The sequence below is a fragment of the Lytechinus variegatus genome, chromosome 3 (assembly GCF_018143015.1).
Source record: "Lytechinus variegatus isolate NC3 chromosome 3, Lvar_3.0, whole genome shotgun sequence".
Taxonomy (NCBI): domain Eukaryota; kingdom Metazoa; phylum Echinodermata; class Echinoidea; order Temnopleuroida; family Toxopneustidae; genus Lytechinus; species Lytechinus variegatus.
In genome coordinates, this window is record NC_054742.1 from 64,699,882 (window position 1) to 64,718,714 (window position 18,833).

The window sequence follows — 18,833 nt, forward strand, 5'->3', positions numbered from 1 at the left end:
TACCGTAGATTGAAGGTAAATGAAGTTGAAATCATACATAACCTGCCCTGACGTCATTACTGTAGCCGAAGTTTTTTTTTGCAAGCTCTGCATGCACTGTTAAAAATTAACAAAAAAAGAGACAGATTTTGCAAAAAGCAATAACAGAATCATTCTGTAAATTCATAAAACATGAATTTTTCTGCAATTTAACAGAACAGGTCTGTTTAAAAAGGGTGTTTTATTAAAGGAAATTTGTAAGGTTCCATACACCAAATACCAATTTCCTGTAATATTACGCAAACTGGTAAGATTACAGGTGTTCTCGAGACTCTGCTGCAGGAACTTCTTTTATTTTAAGGAAAAATTTTCTAGCAGTGTGGATATTTCAATCCTCAATTCAATCACTCCCTTCCCCTCCCCTCTCTCATCTTTCTATTATTTGGGGGTAACAATGCATACATCTACATGTTTTTTATTCACATTATTTATTCATATAACATTTACCAAAGATATACTGCTTGGGATGTTGGCCTCAATATATAAAGTGAAAAGAGTAGAATTCTTGGAATGAAGGAAAGTTGGGGAGAAAGGGTGAAATACAAGAGAAGAGTTGAACAGATAAGGGATGAAAAGGAGAGAGAGGGAGAAAGAAAGAGAGGGAGAGGGAGAGAGGGATGCAGACATGAAAAAGGGAGTGAAGAGACAATGAAACGAAACGACCCTCTACCCCTCCTCCATGAAGTACACTCTAAAAATCAAGGATTTAAAGTAAATCCAGATCAGCTGTGGATAGTGACCGGCCGAATGTTGGATTTATTTGAAATCTTTAGATTAGCTTTCAAATCTCAAAAGATTTAGATTCAAATCTTTTATATCTATATTTAAATCTACAAGGTTCTAAACTAAATCTGATATTCAGCTGGTCACTAATCACAGCCGATCTGGATTTATTTTAAATCCTCGAGTTTTAGAGTGTAGCGAGGGGGGGGGGGGGTGGCTCGAGAATAGTCCAGAGCCGAAACGGCTTCATAATGATGATAACATTACTACTACTTCAACTACTACTACTACTACTACCAGACTACTAATGATGATGATAATAATACTAATGATAAATGTACTGATAATAATCATGATAATATGCAACATTTACAAGCGCTTAATACAATGTTTGTAGGCGCTGCATTACCCCGACTGTAACACTGCTACTCTGATTGAGTGCACAAGGTAAAAGGGAGGAGGGCAAGGAAATAGAGAAATAAATGACAATAAAGAAAACGGAAAGAGAAAAGGAAAGTGTAAGGAAGAGTTATGATTGATCCGATCAAAAAAGAAATTTTCCCAATATCCTTTGTAAACAAAAAGAAGCAACCTAAATTTTCAAGAAAGCTATATGTATGAATTAATATCTTGTCTAATTTTTTTTTTGGAACAAACACGCATGTTAGTTGACGTTGCTGGCCGTCCATAGTTTTGGTTGTTCGGACCAATCGTAACTCTTTGTAAGATGGGGCCCTTGGGCCTGTCTTACAAAATCACAACTATGGAAAGCCAGCAAAGTCAAAAAAATTTTAGATATGAATGTATATCCATAAATTCATTGATTTGTTGACAATTTGGTGTGATCTCCTTTCTTTTTATAGGACATTTTGCAAATTTCCTGTCGAAAAAATTATGACACTGATGGATTTCCATAGAGTTACGATTGATCGGATCAACCGTATCGGATCAACCGTAACTCTTTGGAAGATGGGGCCCAGCTGTTTCAACGAAATCGTGAATCTTGGAGCCGAAGAGCCCTTGCCTCAACTTTTTCTAAATTAGATAAGTTCGACAGGTTGTAACCGTATAGCATTACGCAGAATTTGCAGAAGAGGATCTTATCCACAAAATCTTGGTTTGTCCATGATTCTGTCTAATTTACTTCTCGAAAATCATCACTGTAATTTTCGTCGACTTAAATGACCTTGCTAAATCATCACAACATCAGAAGAATTACAACGGAAAGAAACGAAATGTAAAGATGAAAGACTTTATTATTTCTTTTCAATTGGCAGTATATATTTCATTTTCATATTTCATATTTCGATACATCCATCTATCTTTCAACTGTTCAATATTTTTTATTTTCATTCCATTTTGGTAAACTTACATTCTTATGGCAGAATGGTGGTTACGGATGCAAACAAGCTTCAACCACCCTGTTTCTCATCAGTTTATAGTCTCAAATAGTGACGATTTTACGTGAAATCATACAGAAAATATCCTGGATTGGAGAAGCCACTAGAACATGTAGAAGGTGCCGGTACGAGGCGTTGAATTGGGGGAAACTTGGACCTAACAAGATCTTAGTCAATCTTGATACAATAAAAAACTACCTTATGTTGACCTCTTCTTTGATATATATATTTTTCGGAAAGTAATGATTAATATATTCATATTTCTTCGTGTCAGAAGAAAGAGTCTAGATAAATGGTCCGGAACTGAGGTTGGAATCACTGGGTGAACTATAAGAAACCTCGACGTCCTCGTCTGATTCTTCGGATGTGTTACCCCCTTGGGCCGTCTGAGCCTGGGGTCCCTGGAGGTTCGCAGCGGCTTGTTGGTCCTCCTCATCCTGTAACTCCTGCTGCTCCTGCATTTCCTGCATTTCCTGTTGCTCCTGCATTTCCTGCAGCTCCTGCATCTCCTGCTGCTCTTGCAACTCCTGCTGCTCCTGCTGCTCTTGCATTTCCTGCTGCTCCTGCATTTCCTGCTGCTCCTGCATTTCCTGTTGCTCCTGCATGTCCTGCTGCTGTTCTTGCATCTCCCACTGTCGTTCCTGGGCCTCTTGCTGATACTCTTCTCTATTTTCCTGCCCCTCGAACTGTTGCTCATTGCCATCCTGTTGGTCTCCGTCATACTGACCCTGTCCCCATGGGTCTGGGTTCCATTGGTCGGGGTTCCACTGGTTGGGGTTCCACTGGTTGGGGTTCCACTGGTTAGGGTTCCACTGGTTGGGATTCCATTGGTTGGGGTTCCACTGATTTGGATTCCATTGGTTAGGATTCCACTGCCGCTGCTGACGAGGTCTTGAGCCTAAATAAGAGTTGTTTTGGAAAAAAAAACGAGTAGCACATCAATTGCGTGTTCCTATTGTCATTTATTATTTCTCTTTGCGAATAATCAAATGTACCACAATGCTATCGTCAGTTTCTGTTTATTTTGTTAAGTAACCTGATGGATGTTTCATAAAGCTGTTCGTAAGTTGCGATTGAATTTATGCACGACTCGGTAGCGGATCCAGGGCCAGGGGGAGGGGGTGGCGGCACATCCGGCCCGTACCCCACCCCTTTGACAGGCACCAAAATATTCTTTAGAGGAATATGATAATCATGCACATTCTACTGAGAACCTTTTATTTTTTGCTCGATTTGCTCGAGAAACCTTTTTTTTTGGCTATACAGTGCGTCCCAGAATAAACGAAACCAAGGTTTAGCGATCATTTATCATAACTTAATCATAAATAGAATAGACAAATGACCTACCAATTTAAAGCTTGGAATCTCCTCTTTCATCTGATATTATTTAGGTTATTTCTCATTCACGCATGATTGAGCAAAAACAACTTGAAGAAAGGATACAAAACTCATTTGACGGGGGGTATCTGGGTTTCAAAAAGAAAACCACATTTCTGAAAAGTTCAATATCTGCTCTTTAATTTGGTACCTCAATTACAGAAAATGGTCAAGAAATAAAAAAGTTCTGGTCATTTGAAATAAGGCTTGTATTTCCATAATTTCATGAGATAAACGTGTTTTCACCGGTTCCCACAGAAGCTTTCGCATGGTGAACAAAAGATTTAATGCATGGCTGATCGTCAACAAACGGAGTGTCGAGTGAGTTTGAAAGCCAGCTTGGAGAACCTCTTCATTTTATGAAATTATTGAAATTCAAGCCTTATTTCAAATGACCAGAACTTTGTTAGTTCTTGACCATTTTCTGTAATTCAAGTATCAAATTAAAGAGGGATATTGAACTTTCCAAAAATGTGGTTTTCTTTTTGAAACCCAGATACCCCCTGCCAAAGAGTTTTTGATATCCTTTCTTCAAATTGCATTTGCTCACTCATGCGTGAATGAAAAATAATTTAAGTAATATCAGATGAAAGAGGAGATTCTAAGCTTTAAATTGGTAGGTCATTTGTCTTTTTTATTCATGATTTAGTAATGATAAATGATCGCTAAATCTCGGTTTCGTTTTTTCTGGGACGCACTGTATAGCTTGCGTAAATTTTCCTGTACAAAAATGCCCCCTTGGATAATCCGGATCCGCCCCTGGCACGACTCGTGAGCCTTTCTTGTGACAAATGCTACATCCTCATGTTTAGCTGAATTGGTACCTAAGAGCATGCTCCACCCGTGCGTTAAGTTTTGCGTAACTTTAACGTAACGGCTCGTTGATTTTTTTTGGTTAACCCCCCAAAAAAAAGTCGAAAGGAAATGATTTTTCATCTGGATCTGAACGAGAAAAACGTCGGCCGACACATCTCACGGTGATCTTTAGCCTAATGTCAGAACGGTTAAAAGACTCCGGGTGACGAACATTAATTGCAAGTGGATTCGTTTACATTATTATTTTCCAGAGTGATTCTTCCTTTACTCGGCTTTTTATATGCAGCTGGTGGTATTTTTGTCTTCATTTCGAATTTGATCTGAGTTTTCAAAATTTCTATAGGATTTTGATGATGTAAAACATTGTATCTTTATATTATTCATTTTCTTTGCTGATTTCGTGTTTTCCTGAATAAACTTATTTCAAATAAAATAGAAATTGAAGTTACAATAAAAAATATGATTTGATGAATATGATTTTTATGCCGGTGTAATTTTATTTTATTTTAGAATATCTGAATATCTAAAAAAATAATGTATATAAAGATCAAAACAAACAAAGTACGTTGACAATAGTGTATATCTTATGGGTGGATGGAGGAAAAAAGAGGGAGGAGAGAGAGAGAGAGAGAGAGAGAGAATGGGCAAAGAGGTGATTACACTTACCTCGCGGTCGAGCTGTTGTAAGAAGTAATGAAAACAAAATAAAATGATCATTAGTGAACTTTTGACATGACAACGCCTTCAAAAATATACATACATGTATATACCCCGACAATATTGCATTTTTCTATCTAAATGCATAACTACTTTAATTTCCCACTAATATCAATACAACAATATTGCTTTAACTACTTGATATTTTTATTAAGCATTCATAATACCCAGTTCCCACGGTCACGATTTGCACCACGATCATGACGATTTAAACGATGGTCTTAGTCGTGGAGTAATCGTTTATTGATCGTATCAGATCGTATCTGATCGCATCAGATCAGTTGTGGCAATCGTATTGATTCTTTTAATGGTTCAAAATTAATTATTGTCGTGATCAGTTGCGAAAGGCCACTCGCCACGAGGTATAAGATCTAGAAGGCAAATTAATTCACTGCGATCCAAGGGATGAATATGCTATAGCATGCTAAAGTCAGACCAACGAAACTGACTCCAACATTTGGGTTGAGATCTGATAATCTTTGGAGATACCATTAAAAATGTGTACACAAACGTGTATTTGTTTCAGATTTACAAAGAAATGTCAAACAAGCACAGCACTGATAACTTCATCAAAGTCGGAATACAAAATAACAAAGTTGAATAAAGGTGACATTTTACATTTTTTCTTGATTTCATCAGTTTGATTATTAAAATAACGGTGATATGCAAATGATGCCACACAATTGCTATTTCTCTGTTCCACTTTATAATGTGAAATAAGAAAAATTCAATTTTCGTAGATTTGATAACAAAGAATCCTTTGCTGTCAAAATAATAACTAATTATACTGATGGATAATGCCAAAATGTTCAGGGTTGAGTGTAACAAGTTTTACATTGAATGGGGAAAAAACTTAATTTATTTCATATTTCATAATAATGAAATCAATACAAAATGATGACTGTGTCACGTAATCGGTTCATTTATTTATTCCATCTGTGATGTGATATATATATTACATAATTTCCCCCATTTTAGATATTTTTTAATTTTAAATCCGAATTCGATGATTGTTTCAGTTTATCGCTTGTTTGTTTTGCCTTTTTCATCTAGTCAACTTGTGATTGGGGTAGACTTAACAGTGTTGAAATCAACATAAGAATTAAACAAAAAAAAAGAATAATACCTTCTATTCCTGCTACTAGAGCAACAACCACACACACCGCAAAAAGCGACTTCATTCTGTGTGGACAAAGGGAAAGAATAAGAATATGGTTAACTTCATTTCCATTATTTTCACTCGATGATTCATAATGGTACTTTTGATTCATAGTTGATTTAATTGGGACGGCTGTTTCCATGGCAACTGAGACTCATGACTGCGATTGATGGATTTTTTAAATTTACGAAATGGGCTCAAAATAATTATGATATACTTATATAATTTTTTTTTATTTATTTGTTTATTTATCTATCAATTTATTGTCATTATTATTATTATTATTATTATTATTATCATTATTAGAGAGTCAAAAGGGGCCTAAGCTTTCGATCCTAGCAGAATCTTCGTCCGACGAAGATTCTGCTAGGATCGAAAGCTTAGGCCCCTTTTGACTCTCTAATTTACTCCATTGGCTCTTTTTTTAGATAAGCAGTTTTCAGCAGCTTCTTTTTGCCTATTATTATTATTAGTGTAGTAGTAGTAGTATTATTACTGTTTTTTGGGGGGTGGGGCAGATCCGCGTCTTTTATCTTATTTTTTTCTAAGTGATTACCATGCAATTTATGAACATACACAATTCATTTCACCTTGACTTGCATATTTTTGGAAATCAATATGATTACTATGTTCCTTCGTGTCTTATAAAACTGATATCTGCTACGTTACCAATTAATTCAAGGGGTAAATATGACAATAAGAAAAAAATATGATAGCTATCCTGTGTTATTTGTCTCTTTTCGTATGTCACCATGTCAAGGCATACGCACACACATTTCACCCACGCACTCATCCACAAATCCTCTCACACCCCTCACCCCACACACCTTGTATTATAGTTTGACAATAAACATTACTATATCAATATTATATAATAATATTACCATTGTATATAGGTTATATTAATATTACCATTGCATATAGTATAATTCATCATGGAGCAGAAAAAAAAATGAAATAAATTTCATCTTGGCCTGGGGCTGGGGGTTAGAGTTTTCTTCAGAAACACGTCACCGTTAATGAGATTCCCATTAGGCATCATATCCATTGTTTTCTCGCTGAAAGATTCGATTTGGTCAGATTTCCGCACTACCTTTGATATGAGTCATCTTAAAGGTCAAGTCCACCTCAAAAAATGTTGATTTGAATCAATAGAGAAAAATCAGACAAGCACAATGCTGAAAATTTCATCAAAATCGGATGTAAAATAAGAAAGTTATGACATTTCAAAGTTTCGCTTATTTTTAACAAAATAGTTATATGAACGAGCCAGTTACATCCAAATGAGAGAGTCGATAATGTCACTCACTCGCTATTCATTTTGTTTTTTATTGTTTGAATTATACAATATTTCAATTTTTACGAATTTGACAATTAGGACCTTCTTGCCTGAACCATAAAAAGTTAAAATAATGGAATTCCACGAGTTCAGGGAGGAATGAAACTTCATTTTACATGACAATGACGAGAAAATCAAAATATTTCATATTTCATATAATAAAATGCAAAAGAAATAGTGAGTGAGTGATGTCATCAGTTCCCTCATATGCATACCGACCGAGATGTGCATATAACTGTTTTGTGAAATGAAGCGAAACTTTAAAATGTCATAACTTTGTTATTTTACATCCGATTTTGATGAAATTTTCAGCGTTATGCTTGTTGGATTTTTCTCTTTTTATTCAAATGAAGTTTTTGTTGGGGTTATTCTTGTCCTTTAAGATAAATTTGGATAGAATATTTTTTTTACTAAAAATAGTATAGATATAGTCTTATGTATTATGATAAGGGTTGTTTACTGTGGCTTTTCGCTATATTGTGGTATAAAATAATGACAAAGTTGTCATCACTGAATATAACCGGTCAAATATTTGACCCAAGTGAACAGAATTTTATCGGGTCAATTGTGTTAGCACATTGCCCACTGGCGTATAGATGGGGGCGTGGGGTCATGGGAGCCACCCCCTCCCCCGAAAAATTCTTCCACCAAGGAAAAAAAGGAGAAAGGGAAAGAAAATGAAATGAAAAGAGCGTGAATAGGATACTATATTTTCTAAGTTATTCACTTCGCTCGCTCGTTACTCCTCAGAAATTTTACCTCATTACGCCATTGTTATTGCCTGTACTGGATCTGAGTGGTCGTTACACAAAGCATATAAATTGCAGAAAATCAAGTGGTCAATAGGTTAACGTTAATTGAAAAGTATTCAAAAACATCTAAACTGACAACAAATTTGATTTGATTTTTGTAGAGGGTCCGGTACTAAGGAAGCTGAGCAAGGTTGTCTTAGCATGAGTTGATTCCTCGGTATGAAAGGTCGAGGAGAATCTAACTAGCCTACAGGAAACTCTAGCAGACAAGGGTTATCATCCAACCCCCAACCAGCCCATCGCTCTCCACTTTGAAACCGTGCCAATAATTCCCCGCATTTCAGAGGAAGGGGTAAAATGTTAAGGAGGTATAGTTGTAAGATTTAAATTCATATTGTAAATCCCCTCCTGCTATTTCAGTGGTATTCATATTGGTTATATTGATTATTAGAAGGGAAACACTGTTTACATAAAGGTAATCCCCATCTATCCCCAGAGAGCTACATCTGTTTCGCCTCGGTGATGATATACATTTGAAATAAAAATAAAATATATAGTAAAATGTAAGTCGTATTTTCATGGGTACCGGTAGGAAGTTATTCCTTAAAAAGCTGTGTGCGCTATGAACGCCTAGCTTAGCCGGGTAATATAGGAGCGCCTTGAGCACCTAACAAGGTGGATATGTGCGCAATATAAATACCCTATATTATTAGTATTATATATCCTTTTAACGAGTATAGACTTCACTTTATTGAATTCATTTCTTATCCGTTCATTTACAATTACATCATCACCATCACCACCGTCACCACCACAACTACCACCCTCACCATCATCCTCGTCCTCCTTCTCATCACCGTCGTTATTATTACATACACTGACATATACATGTAGATGGGAGGAAAAAATAATGACCAAGAACAAACAAGAAAAAAAAAGAAAAGGAAAGTGAAAATAGACAAATTTTATACTATTTTCTGAATTTTATGTCAAAATATATTTCAAAGCACATATTTGTATCACTAGTAAATGGGGTCAAAATTTCGCTCGCCGTATTTTCTTTTAGAACTATCGTTACAGTTGCTATATCATAGGGGTCATTACGCCAAAGATTATATATTGTTGATATAATTGGCATTAGTATGAATATTCTTAATAATAATTTAATCGTTATCACTATCATTGCGAGCTTGTATATCTATATCCTTGGCGATGAAATGCTATATAATTATCTTTCCTCATCTTCGCTTCGAGCTACATCTAAATCCCCTTGGAACGTATAGCTTGTCGTACTCTTTCACTATAGCGGTAACTATTTGCCTACTATCATGAATTGTAGTTAGATATATTATTCGGATAATTTGGACGATGTTATGATTTTTTTTCTGTTGGACAACTTCGGTCACCTTCCAGATCACACATAATCACCGAATCACAAATACGACTCTAATCAGAACCGATCAAGCACAAAAATTCCACTAAAAATAACAAAATACTTTCCAGTCTGCACAATATCCCTTTACCGTCACACTAGTAGATTAATGTCACAACCCTAACTTTATGAAATCGATCCGTTTCCTTATTGCTCCAAAAACTTCCCAGAGGTATTCCTTTGAGATCAAAACTATCGATCTCTTAAGTTGTTTCTCGAGTTGGCACGGGACAGGATATCGGATGACTTCTCTGCCAAACCAGCTGAGCTTACACATCGAACAGCTCACACATGTGATATCATGAAATAGAGGTTTTACATACTTCCGATTATTGAGCCAAGATTTCATCCAATATCGACTCTCAACTCTGACCACCACACCTATTAATTAACAGAACATAACCTTCACCATCAGATTTTTTTAACCAACCGAAAAGTTGGTTAAAATATGAATCGACCAATTATTGTTGGTTATACACATCCCAATTAGTCTGCATGCATCATTATATTTGAACCGTCTTGCATGTATGTTGAAATTTCTCTGAGAATGTGCGTTATATTTTGAATCACTGCAACACCTGTAGTGCATTCACACGAAAGAGTCGTAGTATGAGCATGGGAATGCTCTGATTAATTAAAATAATGAAATATTTATCAATAAAATCTAAAGAACAAAAGATACAAGCAGTCATATCTTAGCGAGAAGCATATTTACCTTGATAATGACTGCGTGTTATTCAAGAAAGACCAAATGAAGAAAGATGAATCACCGAACAAATCAGTTGCAGCACTTTGTCCAAGTAAATAATATCAAACGAAAACTCCGTATTTATTTAAAAATAATCACGTTGATACAGACCTTTCTTTGAACCTCATAAGATATCTTCCAGACCCATGAAACCGAATGGAAATTCTTTCATAGTTGTTGTGGAGCAAGTGACGTCACCGTTATCTCCACCAATCGCATGGCTAGAAGCTAGCAGGGGTGAAAGGTGATGATCGATTTGTATCATATCATCGGGGCACAAAAATATGAAGTATCTGTCTCTCTTCATTTCCTTTAGCAATGGGATCTTCCGCTTTTGAATTTTCTCACGCCGGAAAGACGACTTGAAGCTTAAAGAGTTTGAAAACTTTCAAAACACTGAAATATTGCTTTAAAGGTGTACTCAAGGCTGGAAAGAATAAATGTCAAAATAGATAGAGTAAAACTAAAATTAAATGCTGAGAAATTCATCCAAATGTGATAAAAAAATTAGGAAGTTATTGAATTTAAAAGTTTGACAATATTTTGCAGAAAATGTAATGCATGATGTCTTAAATTGGTGGGCTGATGATGCCATTACCCTTTGCTCAATAAATTACATAAAATCACGATTATTTTGTACTTTTTTGGGTACTTTTTATACATTTGTGTATATCATGTCTCCGTAGTAATATTGAATGTTGCAGCAATGGTTATCTAGTCACTAGTCAACCTTATTTTCACATTTTTGAGGAATCTCTTTGATTAAACATATAATAAGTACAAAAGAATAATTGGAGTTATGACATCATTAGCTCGCTCATTGCATATTCATGACGCAAAGCACAGAACTGTTTCACCGAAATAATGCAAAATTTCAAACTTATATAACTATGTTATTCCTTCTTCGATTTTGATAAAGTTTTCAGTATTTTGTGTGTCTGATTTTACTATATCTTTTAGTATTTTCTTTGTATTTCCTTAGCTTGGAGTACTCCTTTAAATCATTTTGTGGTCTACATAACTCCAGAGGTAAATAAACGGTCGAGAGAAGAGGGCACAATCATTCGAAGTTCAATATAGGCCTACTTAATCAATACCTTTCAACAAACTATTGACATTGAACTAGTTTGTATTGATAGTTAACTTGATTTGTACTTGGTCCTTGACTTTAATCGCTCAAAGATACGATACCATGATTCATCTCTATCATTTGCATTTCTTAACAATAATATCACTCTCCTATTCGAGAGTTGATTTTTGTTGTAGCAATATCTTTTTTAGTAATCCGCTCACACAGAGGTGCTGCATTACATTGGAGGGGGAGGGGCACCAATCCGACCACCCAGTATAATTTTCAAATAGTAAGTAAATGAGGAGGGGAAAACAGGAAAAGGGAGGAATAAAATGAAGAAGAAAGAAGAGTATAAAGAGAGAGACCTTGGTCATGTAAATCTATATTTCTCCTCTTTTCCAATTGAGAAATGAAATTACGTCAGTGCTATATCTTGAAATTTTTCTCTCTCTCCCCCTCTCTCTCGATATTGAAGAACATTACAAGAGGTGGCTTTTAAGGTAATGTAGAGTTCCCTTTGCCTAACACGCACTTGCAATTCAATGTTTTTTTAAATATTTTTTTTGTTCACACTCCTGAAAAAATGGCGCAATTAGTTAAGTATTTGGAACCAAGTTAAGAAGTGCCAAGCCGGACAAGATAATCATTAACGAGGCATTCCACTCACGGGAATTCGTTCAAGATGAATCGTCGTAAAAAAACCCATACCCGAACGAACATGATGAATGACTAAATACATTGCGAAATTGGACATAATATTATCCGTTTTCCAAGACGGTAATAAAATAATTTCATACACTTAACATACTAAGGTTATAAAAGTAAACAATGACATGATGAATATGTTTTCCAAATTTATACATCGTAATCATAACGAAAAAGCAATTTTAATATTATTTTGTTCAAATTAATTTATTTCAGTCATGAATCATTAATAATTATATCATGTATGTAGAATGTTTCGGTGTTACAGTTGGTTTTTAACATATTCTAGCACTACCCGAAGATCACTTACCCTACAATTACCAGTTACTACTACTACTACTACTACTACTACTACTACTACTACTACTACTACTACTACTACTACTACTACTACTACTACTACTACTACTACTACTACTACTACTACTACTACTACTACTACTACTACTACTAGCACTACTACAAGTGATACCACTACTACCACTAATTATACAAACAAAATTATATAAAAATTCTGGTAAAGTTTGGGAGAAATTAGAATGATCATGGAGTAGATTCTGGAAGTAAATGAAGTTTGTTTATTGCTTAGTCCCACTGGTTTGGATTCCAAGGTTGATAACCATTTCTGTAATAAGCATTTGGTGGAATTGATGAGAGCACGTAGGAACCGTAATCTTCTGAGGAGAAGGTTGATCCTCCAGGCGCAACGTAAGGGGCAGGAGCGTTTCCAGCAGCACCGACAACGACCTCGCGAGATTGTGAGTTGTAGACCAACTGTCCGTTAGCTGTTTGTCGTAGAGGGCCTCTCTGGTTCTCAAAGGCATCCTCACGAAGCTCCTGCTGATTCTCCAGCACCTCTTCCTGCTGTTCAAATCGTTCCTCAGGATCTAGAACCCACTGGGTTTGCTGACGCTGGACCTGTGGCTGTTGTTGGTACCATTGCTGGTACCCCTGATTGTATCCCTGACGCCATTGGGGTTGCCATTGGAGCAGTTTCCGACCGGCTGGTGCACACTGCCCTAAAAGATGAAGATTGAAGACAACAATTGTTTAGGACGTCAAAGAATGAATGTACATTATCTTGCATTCCATGACTAAAGATATAAATAACAACCCCTTATATTTGAAAGTTCACTACCAAATCAATAGCAAATGAACCAATTTCCAGTAGATGATTATTGAAAATTCTTGTTTACAATAAATAATTGCATTGATTGTTGTTTGGTTAATTGGTTGCTTAGTTGGTTTATACGTTGATTGGGCTGTTGATAAGTTAATGAAAATCACAGGGGATGGGCGGGGTCACCCACGTCCCATTAGCACATCCCCTGCACTGTGATCAGACCAAGAAACCCAACAACAAATGAATTACTGTCATACCAAATCAAGTGACTAAACAAATGAACAAACTAATTTACCAAACCGCGACGCAATGAATATTATGCCAAACAATCAACCAAAAAAGTTTAAGTTCCAGCTATCTACGGAACCTCGATTTTCATGGGCTATTTTGTCTTGGTATTCTATACTCTTCACCTTATATTTGTATTTGTGACTTTATATCTGGCGAACAAAGTCAATCTATTAATTAATCGATCACTTATCAAACGAGATTTAATATCCCCAATCTAACCACAGAGACAGGTTCGACTCGATGCCATCGAAATGCATAATATCAACGATTTTTTTTGCAGGATTTTCTGCATTTATTGAAATAATATACAAAACAAATTAACAATGCTTGAGACATAATCATAATATAGCATAATGAAGTACATAACCAAGTGACAATCTAATATGTAGTGACTGCAGAAAGACATGAATACATTAAAAGAAATATATATATACATATATATATATATATATATATATTAATGAGTAAAATGCACAGGCAAACTATATAAGCAAATATATGCTTGAAGCATAGCAGCCAAAAAACGGAAGGGCTACATGGAAACCTAAGAAATTGTGTCTGTAAGAAAAAAAAATTATGTAACGAATCACCAAACAACGGGAAAAAAGTAGAAATTGAAAAATGAAGTGTGTGCTTGTGGGTGCAAGTGCACGAGATTTATGAATATCTGGATAAAAGGTATTTTTTGAATGAAGCTTTAAAAGAAAAGACAGATGCAGTGAGTTTAATATGATTGGGTATGTTGTTCCATATATCTGGGCCGTGGTGTCTAATTGTTTTCTGTGCTAAAATTATTTTCGGGTTTGTCAAATGAAAGTCTGATGAGTGACGTGTAGGATATGAATGAATGTCCCTATTGTAAGTAAAAAATGTTTTGAAAGGATGTAGGTATAGCATTGATTGAGAATTTGTACATAAAATGGCAGATTGTAAAGTATGGATATCGTTTATTATATTAACAACGACCATGTGTCATCAAAATGCTCACACAGTTATTATATCATCATGTTTATTGCCTTTATAATTCAAGAAAATGTCGATGTCGTGTTTTACACAAGCATTAAATATCTCTTTTTTTAAATCACCTCTTAAACTAAATTTTTCGACTCATAATATAAAGATTGACAACATGAATGAAATTAAAAATATAATTTCAGTGCTAATCTAATAAAACACGTCTTCTTATTATCGTGCACTCTTACACTGCAAAAACTCCGGTGTTGATTTACTATCATGCAGCCCAGAATCCATATATATCCACACCAGAGAAGTATTGAAACAACACCAGTTTGGAATCAATCCGATGCTATTTTAATACTAATTGGTGTTTTATAAACAGCTATGTGGTGTTAGACCCAAACCAAATTGGCGTTGTTTAACCCTATCTAGGCCGGGGGGGGGGGCCTCGGAGGCCCTCAACGAATCGCGCGATATTTTCGCCGTGCGAAAATTTTGACCGCGCCGCTCGCTGACTTTTTACTTTTAAGTCTTGCGCAACTTTTGAGACCAATTTTGCGTCACTCGGGTATGTGGTTCCGAAATTACGCAACATTATGTAAGTGCATGTCAGACTGGAAATTGCTCAAAAACGTGATTTCGTGTACAAAGTCAATGCAAATTGTGTTTTCAACCAAAATTCATAAATGTATGATTATTTTTAGTTTTTCTAGTCTAAATATATTCATTTATGCTTTTTATGATCAAAGAAGAGTCTCCAACAAATTTCACTGAAAAAAACAATGAAAAACAAAAGGTAAAAAAAACAAAGAAATACATAAGAAATTGCAAAAAACAATATAATACATAAGAAAATGATTTGATATCACAATTTTTTTCATGTCCACTTGCTAAGGACACCACAAAGAGTTTCTATACCAAAAATGAGTACATTTAGAGCTTTATTTAGGGAGTTAGAGGGAAAAGTATGATTTCGCATACTAATTACGCATAAATTAGCATAATCACTTAATAGCGATTCGCATGAAATAAATCACTATACAATCTTGTAGATTATGCCCCAGGCAACCCGCGTGCCAATTTTCGGCGCGATCGCGCGGTCGAGATCTGTACAGGGGGGGGGGGCCTGGGAGGCCCCCCCCGGCCATAGGAACTCCCAAAATACCCCGGCCTAGATAGGGTTAACACTTCTTTGGTGTGGACATGTATAGATTCTCGGCTGGTGGTAAATCAACATCGGAGTCTTTGTAGTGTAGAAAGGAAAGGGTGCTGATTCGAACTTTTTTGGACAATAGGGAGTTTTCGAAACCACTACGCAGACGCGTTATGGAACGTAGAGAATATATTATCAAAAGCCCTTCATGACAAAGCAGTCTTTGTCGAAAAATCTGTTAATCAAAACAGCATTGTTGTCCGTGACTCAAGACATATTTGCAATGTTTCGTCAGCTCCGAATCTTAGGACGATCTGCTGTCCCGGTTCACAATTTTTCCACAAAGACCTCGTAGCTGTTCATAATTGTGATTTGATGGGCATTTTCAAAGCATATTCTATGTTCTAGAATCAATCCCCGTTGCAAATGCGAAAACTCACAATTTTTAGATTCTTCAAAGACGCAGAAAGGGGTTCTAAACAGTTCTTCGGGAACCGCCTTGAGGATCTGGGTTTTTGATGGTGTGAAGAACCCTAGTAATTTCCTACAGATTTCTTTATACAATCTTTTTTTTTTCCTCACCAAGAACCACACAATATAGTACATTATGTTTCTATTTATGGTAACTCCCGTAGGAACTCGGCAGGACAGCGTTTTGCTGGTTAACGCCAAGCTGGCACATAACCAATTACCTATGAAACATTACGTCTAGGATTTTAATCAGTCATAGTGGCTGACGTTATAGACGACAGATATCACTCTCAGGCCTTTTTATTAAAGTGGAGACAGTAGCAGAGTTGGGATTCGAACTCACAACCTTGTGATTATGAGTCCAATGCTCTAACCACTGGACCACACAATCCGTGCAGTGTAAAACGTTCTTTGGGAACAGCTTTTGGTTCCACAAGGAGCTCTTGAGGATGTGGGCTCTTGATGGTGTGAAGAATCCTAGAAATTTCCTACAGGGAAGTACTGTATTGTTGGAGAACCATGAAATGTTCCAAATATACATGACAAAGACAGTTTCTAAGATTTCATGATTGTGGATTTGCTTACCTTCTAGATAGAGAACACAGAGAACAAATGAACCTAGCAAGATGGTTGACTTCATCTGAAATAAGAAAAGTAAATGCGTGCCTTCACCATGCATGTAAGGTTGTTATATTGCAATGTAGCACGATACACAATTAAAGTACGGTACACAATTACCGTTATCATTTTTATTTTACTTGGAAGAATAGCCCATTAAGCCATTGTTTTGAAAAAAATTCAGCAAGAGGGAAAGTAGACGCAAGGAAAGTTTTCAGACCAGACAGTTTCGGACGACAATTAGGGGCTACTGAACATCTCCCAAGTTGTCGGATCTGACAACTTTCTTTGGCTTGGATTGGCTTAGGAGCAACGATGTCTCCTACTCAGGTAACCACTTTTACGAAAATAATTGTCAGTGCTGACAACTTTCGCGAAAAATCCAATGGTTACAAATAAAAACTAGTCAGACATTCTAAAGAAAAATAAATTATGTTTAGGGGAAAAACAATATATATTTATTTCTTCCAAATTACGTCAAGCAAGAAATAAGAAAGTATCAAGAAGTATACGTAATGTTTCATCTAAATACACTGAGTGAAATTTTACCCAATATTGGGCACGATATATAGCTTGGTATTTTTTTAAACCCCATATAGGGCTTTTTTAACACAACATTGTGTAAAATTTACAAAAACATTACTCAACCAACATACATGTTCCCATTTAACCCAATATTGGGTAAACCTTTTTTTAGAGTGTTTTCTTTTTTGTTTTTTTTATTATGTGATTTTCTTTTTTGTTTAGAAAGAGTCGCTATTCATTATTCACGACAGTTGATGGTGATTTTGATCAGCAAAAAGAGGGTACATTGAAGAACGTGTTAATTGTTGCAATTATTCTATAACATTGAACGTCATTGGATAGATATACATTTAAGAAAATTATCTTCCATATTTTCAGGTAATAAAAAAATGTTTATTTACAGAAGCAATTTCCAAATGTAACACTAAAGACATATCAGTCGCTCGCACAAACTCACCCTCGTGCGCGCACGCACTCACCCGCGCAAACACACATTTCACACCTACACATACCAAGGAGATATCACCTCTATCTCCTTGCACATACGCACAATGTCGTGATTGCATGTGAAAGGATAATAATCATGCATGGTGGTCGCAAAAATAATTTTTGTCAAGAAGTGAAAGCGATATAAAAAAATACAAGAAAATACAACCGAATAAATATCTTACAAACTAAACGCAAATTTGAAAAGAGGAAATAATTAATTATGGTATACTAAGAACAAATATCAAGGAAGGAATGCTTACTTTGATGATGATGATGGTGAATTACAAGCTGAGATGGTAACAAGAAAGAAGAGGCAGAATGAACGAAACAAATTCACTCCGGGATGTAAACACTCTTCAAAATGTGCTCTCTGGACTGGTATCTGCTCCTATATATGGTGAAGGGGAGAAAGCATTTGACTTTTCACCTTTCCTATTTAAATTCCTAATAGTAGTGGACCTCAACTTCAGTCCCAGGATAGGAGAAAGAAGATACCGTTAAAGAAAAACACCCAAACAAAAAAGTGCCTGGCTAACACTCACGTGTTTCAGATGCTTAGTGCAACAAAGAATTAAATCAACTTAAAAGTGAAAAGGGGCAGTATGATATCACGAGGTTATTGACACAAAAATAAACAAACACCAAAGAGAACATGCTAGACGCATATAAGGTCTACATCTGTAAATTCTAGCGTTATCGTCACATCCTTATGATATTTTTGTTTTTTGATTTGATATGAAATAAAATCGATTTTCACATTTAGGAAAACTAAAAAGAAATCGACTTAGTACCTGTAGAACAGGGAGCCATCATTGTGATGTCATAGATTAAATTTTAGCCAATGGTAATCACGATAAAGGGTATACGTGCGAAGAGCACGGTTTCATTTTGGACCGAAGGAGAAGTTATCCTCATTTTTCTTGGCGA

General features: G+C 35.8%; 2 protein-coding genes across 2 annotated transcripts; both read right to left on the minus strand.

The window, feature by feature from the left end:
* Positions 1–2,000: 2,000 nt before the first annotated feature.
* On the minus strand, positions 2,001–10,786 carry LOC121411668 (UPF0746 protein DDB_G0281095-like). The gene is made up of 4 exons (XM_041604493.1): positions 10,470–10,786; positions 6,199–6,254; positions 5,022–5,033; positions 2,001–3,060 (listed from the first exon to the last, which is right to left on the minus strand). Exons 2-4 carry the CDS (start codon positions 6,251–6,253, stop codon positions 2,447–2,449), a joined length of 681 nt encoding a protein of 226 aa, XP_041460427.1. The 5' UTR covers position 6,254; positions 10,470–10,786; the 3' UTR covers positions 2,001–2,446.
* A 1,929-nt stretch (positions 10,787–12,715) lies between these two features.
* Positions 12,716–18,401, minus strand: LOC121412263 (antigen LPMC-61-like). The gene is made up of 3 exons (XM_041605161.1): positions 18,167–18,401; positions 16,860–16,914; positions 12,716–13,298 (listed from the first exon to the last, which is right to left on the minus strand). The coding sequence occupies exons 2-3, from the start codon at positions 16,912–16,914 to the stop codon at positions 12,865–12,867; spliced, it is 489 nt and encodes a 162-aa protein (XP_041461095.1). The 5' UTR covers positions 18,167–18,401; the 3' UTR covers positions 12,716–12,864.
* Positions 18,402–18,833: the final 432 nt, after the last annotated feature.

Bases quoted from the DNA above. Each gene is read 5' to 3' on its own strand.
- LOC121411668 (XM_041604493.1), bottom strand. From the start codon at position 6,253: ATGAAGTCGCTTTTTGCGGTGTGTGTGGTTGTTGCTCTAGTAGCAGGA.
- LOC121412263 (XM_041605161.1), bottom strand. From the start codon at position 16,914: ATGAAGTCAACCATCTTGCTAGGTTCATTTGTTCTCTGTGTTCTCTAT. The intron at 13,299-16,859 runs GTAAGCAAATCC...TTCATCTTTTAG, and splicing joins CTGTGTTCTCTATCTAGAAG to GGCAGTGTGCACCAGCCGGT.